The 13,160-nt window shown below is 40.2% G+C and overlaps 1 protein-coding gene across 1 annotated transcript in view; it reads left to right on the top strand.

The window, feature by feature from the left end:
* The window catches only part of slc49a4 (solute carrier family 49 member 4), a 156,951-nt gene that overhangs the window by 50,061 nt on the left and 93,730 nt on the right, over positions 1-13,160 (top strand). The window contains exons 3-4 of the mRNA XM_079563451.1: positions 4,984-5,258; positions 11,045-11,174. Of these exons, the coding sequence (XP_079419577.1) occupies positions 4,984-5,258; positions 11,045-11,174 (405 nt within the window). The remainder of the gene's footprint in view (positions 1-4,983; positions 5,259-11,044; positions 11,175-13,160) is intronic.

Raw genomic sequence — 13,160 nt, 5'->3', positions numbered from 1 at the left:
ACTAAATTGACATGCAATTTTAGTCGACTAAAACTAGACTAAAATTGAAAAAAAAAAAAATTGACTAAATCTCGACTAAAATTAAACTACATTTTAGTCAAAAGAGTAAGACTAAAATTAAAATAAAATATGTTGCCAAAATGAACACAGGCGATCAAAAATGCAATAGTGGAGTTAAACTAGCTCAGCGATATTGAATTCTCCAGATTCTGCTCCTCAAACTGACATGCAGCCTGTCCATACTGACGGAGGTTTAGTGGAACTTATTTTCAACAAACTTGAAGCTCACCAACTTTCACTGCGATGTTCCTCACCTCCCCTGAGGCCTGGGGAGTCGTGGGAGGACTCGTTTCAAAGCCCTGACTTCTCTTGTCAATATCACTTTCGGCCCCGGAAATATCTGCTTTTTTCAGCACTAGATTGGCCGATAGCCAATATTGTAAAATCCCCAAACATCGGCCGACTGATATATCGGTTGGCTTTATGGATACTTTACGATACCTATACTAAAATATTTGTCATATAAAACTAGAAAACAGAACAATAATGTTAATTCATTCCATAAAAGACAATTTCTTTTAAATTTCCATCATTTATTTGAGCTAAAACAACCAAGTAACGTCCTTTTAATGCTGTCCTTGGAACAAACTGTTAAAACTTACTATATAAGTGTTAGAGAAATAACAATGGTGTTCGAGAGGATAGATGAATGACAGGCAGCAGTCTGGATGTCTTATGCAGGAGAAGTTTATTTACCATCGGTGCGGGACCCGGAGACATGAACTCGAGACATTGCGCTAGTCCTACCATTCAAGTCTGTCTATGCTTCCACAGAAGAGGGATAAATACCCTCTCAGAGCGTCATACTGATACGCAAGCATTCAGTGGCAGAGAGTGGGCGCCTGAGCACCACAGTCAAGGCTATGACAGAGATAGTACGACTGTACAGCCTGACCCAGTATGATAAATAGCGATTTAATGTTATCCTCTAACAATAAGTTAATCAAAAATGCCATAGTTATAGTGTAAAACATATTCAGCTGCAGTTTTGACTGAAATTGACCACATTTTTTTGCCTGATTCTCTTTTCCTCTGTTTTGTAAAAGCGTTCTTCTGCGTTTGTGGCATTAAAATATAGTATCTATGCCTTAAGTAAGGATTAAACAACGAGGAGCCGTGCATTAGACGGTTATAATGCACGACGCGGAGTCAAGAACACCACGACACAGTGATGTTACTCCTGCATTATAACGTCTAACGCGGCTCCTCGTTGTTTAATCCGCTTATACCAGGGTCCCACAAACGTAACATTTATAATAAATGTGTTTTTCATTGACTAAACTCACTAAATATGCCAGACTACGGGACTATTTTGTGTGGGTTATTAGCCGGTCACTGAAGGCTGGTCTCAGAGCGAGTCATTCTCCGCAGCTATTACGAGGATCTCAGTCAGGCTCAACGACACAACATCAGCACAGAATCACAACACAACAGGACTAACCCGGAAACACTTTTCCCTGGAAGTAAACACCGATATGCGGCACTCGTGGGCAGGAGTTATTTCACTTTTACAAGGTTTAACCTGAAGCTAAAGCTAGCTAGCTCAACCAGCTCAACTGTTTATGGAAACAGCTGCGGTGGAGTCGCTCACACCTGGGCCCCCCCAACTGAAACTTTTATGTTTGACTTTACTAATCCAGACAAATATGCTTCAATGCAGGATCATTTTATGTACGCCTGAAAATGATGAATAGCCTTAACCGTTTTCCATAGAAATGTAAAGCTCATATGTTATTAACAGTAGCTAACCTAGCTGCTCACTCTCCTCTACAAACATTTATCAAGCGTTTTGTTTTGGCCAAAAGCGTTGAAATTAAACAAAATCCATCTCATACGTTCCTGTCTATGGCGACGCCACAGCGGAGTGATATCCCAGTGATTTAACTACCGGACTACGTGTGCGGTTATACCAAAATAATGCACCAGCCAATCAGAATCCAGTATTCACCCAGACCATGGTATAAAAAGCATTAAATGTGACTTGTTTCTGGCTGCATGAGCCCTGTAATAATAAATTAGGAGCCATATGTGGAATGTTATACCATCATACCCTCTACAGCAAAGTACAGACATGTTTTTCGGGCGGCCTTTGTCAAACAGTTCCTTTATTTGAATTGGGACAGTGCACATTAATCAACATGTCTATTGTCCCATGGCAGGTTGATGTAAAACAATAGGACATACGGGCACAAACATGCAGCAAAAACACCATCACAGAGACATAAGAAGATGATGAATAACAACATATAATTCTCTACGGACGTTTTTATTTCTTATCACCATCTTGCTCTGCTCTTGATGCTTTAGACCGTCTTACTCGGGATCAGAGCGGGGGTGTCCCACTGGTGATGGCCCCTCTGGCACTAGGGGACACTTCTCTCCACACATCAGTCACAACCTCATTTGGACCTGTCCCAAAACTGTCCCTTTCTCGCCCCCAGAGACGAGCGGCGCTATTACTTACCGCAAACACTCTGGAGCAGCACTGGCAGCTGATGGAGGAGGGCACGGGGTCTGGAGGAGGGTCTCTGGGCGAGGTTTCCCCGGCAGTTGATTGACGGGTCGAATGCAGAGATCACATTTCAGTCCTTTGTCTCGCGCCCAGTCACCTAGTCCAGTTTTGATAAAGCTCAACTAGCTTTCTTCTTTAGAAACGGTTTACATTCCTGGACGAACTTTGAATTTATTATTAAAAATCTACTAGTTTGAGTTCACAATCGCTGGTCAAAAAAAAAAAAGTAAAGAAAAGATCAGTTGGACTCAGCTCTGTTGGCTCCCAGGTCAGTACATCTAAAATTTAGACTCCGCAGCGTGTTAGATGTGCTGACCTTCATGAAAGCACTTAGACTCGATCATGAAGGACAATTCAGAGTTTTATATATAGAGGTCGACAGATGTGGGTTTTTCTAAGGTTGATGCCAATGCCGATTTTGGGGATGATGATTGGCCGATATGCACAGCTGATATTTTTGGCCAATTTTAAAAAAAATGTCCCGTCTATAATCCTGCGTATGCTGCTTCTAAACTGTAAAATGTGTCAGTGTTGAGCTGTGACAGCAGGGGGCGCTGTATGAGGGGCTGATATGGGGACGTACATGTTTAGTAGGTGCTTCAGAGGGAGCTTGTTTTAAAGGGGGGGTATTATGCAAAATTGACTTTTTCAAGCTTTCCATCATGTTATTATGTCATTCCCTCATTAAAAACATGCCTGAAGTGTTGCCTTGGCACATTCACGTATTTTTGAGTAATCTGTAAAAACTCTGATGGCGGCCATTTTAGGGATAGGTTTGCCTGAGTCCTCCTAGGAACGCCCCCACCTCCTGGAGACGCCTCCGAGCTTTCGTCACCAGCCGAGTAACCAACCACTGCTCCTCAGCAGAGCCCCCTCCCCACTGATGCCACAGACAGCGTGTGGAGGGGGCGTGTCTAAAGGCTCAGAGGTTCTTAAAGAGACAGAGGCCTATTTCAAGACATTCACTACAGCCATTTTGAGAGAGACATTTTATACAAGGCAGTTATTCTAATTTACTGCATTTACAGACCAACAGAAGGTTTGTCATCATTGTAGTGAGATATAGACTGGTGCTATGGGACTGAAAAAAGCAGAATACCCCCTAGGGCTGCAACTAATGATTATTTTGGTAATCGATTAATCGACTGATTATTTTTACGATTAATCGATTAATCGCTTGGCTGTGAAAGGTGCATGGAAATTGTATTTTTTTCAATTTTTTTATCACATAAAGCTAAAGTGGCACCGCTTGAGGACACGTGTTGATGGAGTAAACTTAAAGTAAACGTTTGTAGGAGGCTCTTTGTGCTAATTCTGTTTTCTGACTGGATGAGAAAAAGACAGATATTTATGAAATTTACGATGTACAAAACACTGCAGACCCTCACTTTAAAAACAAAGTAGGTTTTCATCCAAAATATATAATTGTCATGTCTTTTTTGCTCAATTTTAGTCTGTGTTTACTAGAAAACGATAAATCGATTACTGGAATAGTTGACAACTATTTTAGTAATCGATTAGTTGTCGATTAATCGGTTTGTTGTTTCAGCCCTAATACCCCCTCTTTAAAATTCCAAAACAATAAGTCTTACGGTTCTGATAATATGAGCAAAAGTCTGCAATATAAAATATATAAAATAGGATCCAAGGTGTTCAAACTTGTCACAGATTTTCACCGCTGTGTTTCTCAGCTCCGGATTATGTCTTGGGAGACACTACAGGCAAAACTCTTTTTCTTTCAGTTTTCAGGTTTTGGGCCAAATTGGTCTCTGAACATATAAGCTTTCATCCGGAAACAGAAAACATGCCTAATCTTCACAATAACATGTTTCAATATTGCGCTGATTCAATGTTCCCCCATAGACTTATATGGGAGAACGCAATTTCAAGGGCCTTTTTCTCAAAACACATTTTTCTGTCATTGTGGCGACACTATGTCCACGTCAGTCGGACCTAAAGACTTCACATTTTCCAGCCTTGGACTGAACAATATTTGGATTGGATTTGGATTTTTTATTATTTAATCCCTTAAGCCCCATTTATTGAGTTTTGAATGTCAAAAAACAAGGCGAAAATTACATTTTTACAAATTTTTCCACTAAAAAACAGCTTATTTTAAAACTAAACAAGAAATCCTAAATCCCCTCTGAGAAAGTCTTGGTAACTCATTCATCAATAAAATGAAACCATAAATTTGAATGTAGCTCTATCCATTATTTAGATTTCGTCGCCAAAAAGATGGGAAATTTGGGGCATTTTTAGGCATAAAACACCTTGTTCTTGAAAAGATAAAATGACAGAAAACTTGCAATGTATTTTTTCCTCACATTTATGCCAGTGATCTACAGCAAAAGTTTCAAATTGATATATATATATACATTTTTCAAACGTGTTTCTCCTCTGTGTTCTAGGCTGATTCACGGAGGGCAGTTCCTGAACGGTCTGGCGGGTCCCACCATCATGAGCGCCGGGCCGTACCTCTCCACCACGTGGTTCGCCCCGGACCAAAGAGCCACCGCTACAGCCGTGGCCTCCCTCTTCGGGTACCTGGGGGCCGCCACGTCGTTCATAGTGGGCCCCATGGTGGTGCCGGCCCCAAACAACACACAGCACACGACGTTTTGGACGGCGGGGACGGGAAGTGACACAACCATAAAAGATCGAATACAGCTGGTTCTGTATGCAGGTGAGAACAGCCAGCGAAAATCTGATCAGCAACCGTGAACAACGCAGGACAAAACAGATATTAAACCACCAAAACATATAGATGACACGTAGATAATCAGAGTGTGATCTGCATAGTCGTGGTAGGACACATTATTGCTGTATTAGCCAACCCAATGGAAGCATGTACAGGTTGAATAAGAGGGGTCCGAAGATTTACCCCTGGGGGACTCCACAGGTCAAAGCAATTTTGAACTTGAACCAGTTTAGAGCAGTGTCAGATATTCCCACGCAGTTTCTAACCTGTGGAGTAAGATCCTGTGGTCCACTGTGTCAAAGGCAGCGCTCGATTGGTTAGAGGATCCAAACGTCACTCTGATTGAAGGGTCAAAGGGGGATAGATTGGCAGCCTCGCTGAGTGTGGAGTATGAATTAATGACTACAACATAGTAATTTGAAAACCTTGTCAAACCTTTTTTATGGACCAAACCCATCCCTTAGTAATTTCGGACAATTCATGACATGACAACCCTTTTTCATATACCGTAAATTCTCTAATCCTGGCCTGTATTCCATTAAAGGCCGGCAAATGAAAGCCGGTCTCTAAAACAGGCCGGGGCTTTTATTAGAAACTAAAGCGGTAGAAATATTCTCCATGTTAGGAATTTGTCTCATACTGGTGTAAATGAAAACTCACGTGCAGGAAGTAACAAACAGGAACCCGGGCCGAGGGGGGACGCTGCGGAGGAGCTGATCCGAGCGTAACTTTGACACAGATTGAGCCACTTTTCAAACCTCCTGTGACGATATTTGGAAACAGGGCAACAAATGTTGTGTGACCCTCCAGGGTTTTAATAAAGTCACCATCGCGTCTTCAAAGCACGTCCAGCTGCTCCGTGTGCAGGTCAGTCCCACGCCTCAAAATAACTCCTCCCATCAGCGCGAGCGTCTCGTCTTCTCTCGGGTCAGTCTCATGATCGATCACAAACACAAACGCTCCGTCTAAACTCGCCTTTTACACAAGATAACAACAAATAATCCGGTCCGGTAAAAACGAAACAGAAACCTGCAGTGACACTGATGTCAAAGCTCCGCTAACAGCAACGAAACACTTCCTGTTGTCCCGACAAAATAAAAGGCGTCAATGTTCCAGCCGCTGGGAGAGGGTTTGAAATGTTCATTAATAAATGAACCTAATATTTTAGGTGCAAATGGACACAAATCTCGTTTTTCTTCGTTTTCCTGGTCGTCCGTTTTGCTCAAATAGAAATAAAGCCTGGATGCCCTTGAGTAAATAAAGGCCCCGGACTATATTAGAGCATTTACGGTAAAACATTATTACATTTGCCCCATAGTCCAGTATTTCCCAACCAGGGATACAGGGACCCCTGGGGGTACTTGAAATTAATTCAGATTGAAAAAGAAAGTGAAACTAAGTAGAAATTCAATATTAATTTCAAAGGAAAGTTAGTTTTAATGATGTTTTTCAGTAAGAGGCTTGATTTTGATCGTGTTTTAGCTTCATTCTGAACATAACACACTATTAAATACTGAATAATCGTAGTTTAGTTTGTCACTTTGTAATAATATTGTAACAATAAGTGAGCGACTCAAGAGGTATGAGGAACACAAAGCATTACCACTCTGTCTTTAGAACATTCCCATTCTGAGGCCTTTTCTGGCTTTAGTCTTCTAACTGGACCGACACAGCTCTAAACCAGGACTCACATCGGACTAAAAGAGGTCGACGCTTTTTAAAAAATGTACTCCTGAGTTGCACCAGAAGACACCACTTGTGCTCGCTCCCCAGTTTGAGAAGCGCCGAGCCGCCGAGAGCGTTGAAATCAATAACACATCATTCAAACAGCGTGCCAATCTTGTCAAGGGACCCGAACACAATCAAGTGACGGAGGAGAGAGAGAGACCGGATCTAATATACCCCAAAAAAACTCCCGAAAAGTTCAATTATAATCTTCATAACCGGCGCAGCGAGGAGCGGATCGCTGGAACAGTTATGGTTAAGTGGTTCAGAAAATTAAAAACATGTTGAAGGGAGAGAGAGACGGGCTGTAATCGAACGAGGCGGCGGCTTTTGTTTAACTCAAGGTGCGGTTTTTATTAAGTTTGAGGACAGGAAGTGGATGTCCTCAAGGTCGCCGAGGTTACAGCTTGGATTACAGTTGGAAGCTAACATTTGTCGTACCTCTTTGAGTATTTTATGATAAAGCTGCATTTCGGGGCATGTTTGTTCTGCCAGACTCGGTCCACTTGGTTTTTCCGCATGAGTCATTGACCAGGTCCATGTTTCTCTCTGTCTATTGTTCTGACTGAGCAGGGCTTCCATCACAGCACTATGGACAAGCAAACCAGGCTGTTCGCTATAGGGCTGAAACAACTAATCGATTAATCGACAACTAATCGATTATTGAAATAGTCGACAACTATTTTAGTAATTGATTAATCGTTTTCTGGTTCACACCGACTCAAATAGAGCAAAAATTATATGAAAATGTAGCATTTTTGACGAAAACCTACTTTGTTTTTATAGCAACTGTATGTAGTACAGTTTGCACATTGTAAATTTCATGAATATCTGTTTGTGTCTCATTCAATCAGAAGCAGAATTAGCACCAAAAGTCTCCAACAAACATTTACTTTACTCCAACATTTACTTTAAAACATTTACTTTACTCCAACATTTACTTTACTTTACTTTACGTTTACTCCATCAACATGTCCTCAAGAGGATCCACTTTAGCTTTATGTGATAAAAAAATAGAAAAAATAAAATTTTCCTGCACCATTCATAGCCAAGTGACTAATCGATTAATCGATAAAGAGTCGATAGATTAATCGATTACAAAATAATCGTTAGTTGCAGCCCTAGTTCGCTAACAATACAACCACAATCTGGAGATTTATATGCCATTGTGTGATATTCAGCCCTAGCAATCTAAATTAATTTAAAGGGATATTTCAGGATTTTCGACATAGGGCCTCATTTCCTCGTTATCCAGAGTGTTTTTTTTGTAATAGTTGGGTCAGACTGCATTAAAAACAGTCTGCAAGCACAGAGCACCTGAGGCAAATCATTTATAACGCCAGACTAATGATATAAATGTCTGTGTCGATAGAATAATGTTTGGAATATAACTGACCCTGCATCACATGAATGATCGCATTTTGAGGGACTGTTTTCTAGCAGATCATTCTAGCATTCATAGCTTATACAACCACGAAGCTGATGCTGCTCAAATATAAGTTATTTTAAATGCAAAATGGTTAAAATTATTCTATGGACACAGACATTTATATGGTTAGTCTGGTGTTATCAGTGATTTGCCTCAGGTGCTCTGTGGAGCGGGTCACACTGTGTTAATTTTGACAACATATTTTATTTTAATTTTAGTCTTAGTCTTTTGACTAAAATGTAATTTAATTTTAGTCGAATTTTGTCACATTTTTGTCATTTTTTTGTCACATTTTTGTCATTTTTTTGTCACATTTTTGTCATTTTTTTGTCACATTTTTGTCATTTTTTTTCTCAATTTTTTTTCGTTTCGCATGTCAACTTTGCATTGACGGGGCGACAGTGGCGCAGATGGTAGAGCGGGTCGTCTCATGATCGGAAGGTCGGGGGTTCGAATCCCACCTCCTGAAAGTGCACATTGTCGTTGTGTCCTTGGGCAAGACACTTCACCCACATTGCCCCCAGTGTCTGCGTACATTGGTGTATGAATGAGAGTATGAATGGGTGAGTGGATCCTTACTGTAAAGCGCTTTGAGTGCCTAATGTAGGTGGAAAAGCGCTGTATAAGTTGAGACCATTTACCATTTTACCATTTACCATAATATTCATTCTAATCATATTTAATCGTGGTCCTCGACTTCATGGAGCTGCTCCACATGAATGAAGCACAAACCTGTTCATTTGACAGTGAATTTACATGATATGAGGCTTTTTTAGACGGTCAGTAGAAGTTTGGATGATTTTAGTCTCTCCTTTTCATTTTTATGTAGTCTGATTTTAGTCGACTAAAATATCTGGACATTTTAGTCATAGTTTTAGTCTCATGAGAAACTCTTAAAAAGGGGGTATTCTGCTTTTTTCAGTCACACAGCACCAGTCTATATCACACTACAATGATGAGCAAACCTTCTGTTGGTCTGTAAATGCAGTAAATTAGAATAACTGCCTTGTATAAAATGTCTCTCTCAAAATGGCTGTAGTGAATGTCTTGAAATAGGCCTCTGTCTCTTTAAGAACCTCTGAGCCTTTCAGACACGCCCCCTCCACACGCTGTCTGTGGCATCAGTGGGGAGGAGGTTCTGCTGAGGAGCAGTGGTTGGTTACTCGGCTGGTGACGAAAGCTCGGAGGCGTCTCCAGGAGGTGGGGGCGTTCCTAGGAGGACTCAGGCAAACCTATCCCTAAAATGGCCGCCATCAGAGTTTTTACAGATTACTCAGAAATACGTGAATGTGCCAAGGCAACACTTCAGGCATGTTTTTAATGAGGGAATGACATAATAACATGATGTAAAGCTTGAAAAAGTCAATTTTGCATAATACCCCCCCTTTAAGTTAGTCTTAGTCCAATTTTAGTCGTCAAAAATATCACTTTGACTGAAATTGAGACTAAATATTTTAGTCGACGAAGTTCACACTGGTGTCAGACTGTTTTTAATGCAGGCTAGCTGTTACCGTAGAAACGCACTAGCCTTGCACTAGCCTAGCGCCATTCGACTCTTCAAAGGTTAGTGCTAGATCGTATGCTCCGGAGGGACAGTCTGCTGTGAAAACGTGAGATATCATGACACAAATTAAGGTTAGGGCCAGGGAAATGGTTAACCTCTTAACTCCCGCCTGAACCGAGAGGATGTTTTTCCTCACGTCATCAGATTTTTTTTCCAACATTTTTTGTTGGGTATTCAACTCATTTTTGTCATTTTTTTGTCACATTTTGTCACATTTTTTGCAATTTTTTCGTCCATTTTTTCGTCACATTTTTGTCACATTTTTATCACATTTTTGTCATTTTTTCGTCCATTTTGAATCCATTTTTTGTCACATTTTTGTCATTTTTTTGTCATTTTTTAAAATCAATTTTTGTCATTTTTTTGTCACATTTTTGACATTTTTTCATCAATTTTTTTGTCATTTTTTTGTCATTTATTTATCAATTTTTTTTGACATTTTTGTGACATTTTTGCCACTTTTTCATCAATTTTTCGTCACTTTTTTGTCACATTTCCATCATTGTTTTCGTCTCAGTTTTGTTGCTATTTTCACATCTTTTTTCCAGAAGCTTTTGGACTGGGGTAAAGCCGAACTGGAGAAAATGTGCTCGGTTCAGGTGGGAGTTAAGGGGTTAACCTTAAGGATTAGGATTAGGATTAGGATTATTTGTATTTTTAGACAAACCAACTCATAGATCTATACAAAATCACAGCAGACCGTCCCTCCGGAGCGTACGATCTAGCACTAACCCTCTTCAAATACAAGAACTGCATGCAACACTCTGGATAACTAGGAAATGAGGTCCTATGTCAAAAATCCTGAAATATCCCTTTAAACAGTGTGATGTCATGTTTGTCTTCGCACCTCCACATCAGTCATGGGTTTATCTGTGATTAATCTCCCTGTTCTGGATGTAAAGCTGTAAACACACCGCTGCGACCTTTAGGAAAATGTCACCGTTTTCTTATCTTTGTGACAAACGCCTTCCTCCGTGTTGTCACTGTCACTGTGCTGTGTGAGGCGTGCGGCGGAGTCGTTTCTGTCTAAACAAGAACCCTCTCCCCTCACAGAGCTGGGCGCCATCGCGGTCCTGTTCGCCGCCGTCCTGCTGTACTTCCCGTCCCGCCCCCCCCTGCCTCCCAGCGTGGCCGCCGCCAGCCAGAGACTGAGCTACAGGAGCAGCATCTGCCGACTGCTCAGGTAAGAACTTTCAAAACATCCACAAAAACAACGCGCTCGCAAAGTCGTCTCAAAGTCCTCCTCAGACCTCGGAGTGTGTCCTCGCTTCCACCGGAGTTGAAAGGAGCCGAGACTTTCAAGTTTGATGCGTTGTGGGAGAAGGGCGGCTGGAGCTTTTGTGCGTGAAGATGAAAATAAAACACAGCTGACTGCTAACTTTTAAAGCTTTACTTTCTTGGTCATAACCGATGGGTCATTGCAAGTTCCCGGGTGATTGTTAGACCTTATTAGAGTCAGACGCATCAATCATGTGGAATTAACTTTGAGCTGAGCTTTGAGCTTTTAGCCGTGATGCAAAAAAGGCATAAGTAAAGTTTTCCCTAAAGTATATTTGCTCTTGATTAAAACAATGGAAGTTTTTTTTGCACTTAACCTCTTGACTCCCGCCTGAACCGAGAGGATCTTTTTCGTCACGTCATCAGATTTTTTTCCAGCATTTTTTTTGTTGGGTATTCAACTCATTTTTGTAACTTTTTTTTTTCATTTGTTATTTTATTTTTTTCATTTTTTTGTCAAACTTTTGTTAGGTTTTTTTGTCAAATTTTGTCACATATTTGTCTTTTTTTTTTTTTTTTTTTTTTTTGTCACATTTTTGTCATTTTTTTGTCACATTTTTGTCATTTTTTGTCACATTTTTGTCTTTTTTTGTCAATTTTTTGTCAATTTTTTGTCTTTTTTTTGTCAATTTTTTGTCTTTTTTTTGTCACATTTTTGTCATTTTTTGTCACATTTTTGTCATTTTTTGTCACATTTTTGTCTTTTTTTGTCAATTTTTTGTCAATTTTTTGTCTTTTTTTTGTCATTTTTTTGTCATTTTTTTGTCACATTCTTGTCATTTTTTGTCACATTTTTGTCACATTCTTGTCATTTTTTGGTCACATTTTTGTCATTTTTTGTCATATTTTTGTCATTTTTTGTCACATTTTTGTCGTTTTTTTTCTCAAATTTTTGTCATTTTTTTGTCACATTTTTGTCACTTTTTTTAATCACATTTTTGTCATTTTTTTTCACATTTTTGTCATTTTTTCCTCAATTTTTTCCTCATTTTTTTGTCACATTTTTATCACATTTTTGTATTTTTTTGTCAATTTTTTGTCTTGTGACATTTTTGCCACTTTTTCATCCATTTTTCGTCACTTTTTTGTCACTTTTCCATCATTGTTTTCGTCTCAGTTTTGTTGCTTTTTCTCACCTTTTTCCCAGAAGCTTTTGGATTGGGGTAAAGCCAAACTGGAGACAATGTGCTCGGTTCAGGTGGGAGCTAAGGGGTTAAACAGAAAAGGCAAGGCAAGTTGATTTGTAGAGCACAATTCATACACAAGGCAATTGCTTCACAGGTGCATGAATACAAGAGGTTAACTCGCTTCTTCTCCCCCTTTCAGAGCAGCAATGGATAAAACAAGTCCATAAACTAAGTGGCAACGTTGGGCCTAAGAGCCAAACCCGGCCCTCCAGCGCAGATCCTTTGGTCTAAGATGATTTTGAGAGGCATGAGTTTACGCAGCTGCAGCTTTCTTTGAAAACATTTGAAATTTTGCATTTTCTTTTAATAATACCAGGGAGAGGCCACAGCAAACCCCTATAAACATGACCCACTATCTCGCAAACATAAACCAGCGTTCGACCAGTTCTGAGCAGCTTTAAATTACAGGAACCAGCCCAGTCCTCTGTGATAAAGTTTTCAACCCTCTGAGCTTGTATGTCGTTGAATCCTAAAGTGTCCATCTGCTCAGGCCGAGCATCAGAGAACCCTCCGTCCCTGTAGGTTAATTACTGGGATATAATTTCATACATGAGCCGCTCCTCTGCATGTTTAAATGCACAGGGTAATGTGGTCTCCAGAGTCCATGTGGTGCATGTGGTTCACTTTTAAAGAGGGCACCACGGAAACTATATACTATACCTGTTTTTATTGGTGTTCATGATTGATTGTACTTTATTGCTTTT

Source organism: Gobius niger (assembly GCF_951799975.1).
Source record: "Gobius niger genome assembly, chromosome: 9".
Taxonomy (NCBI): domain Eukaryota; kingdom Metazoa; phylum Chordata; class Actinopteri; order Gobiiformes; family Gobiidae; genus Gobius; species Gobius niger.
The sequence above is the reverse complement of the archived record's forward strand: the minus strand, read 5'-3'. Positions and strand labels throughout refer to the sequence as shown.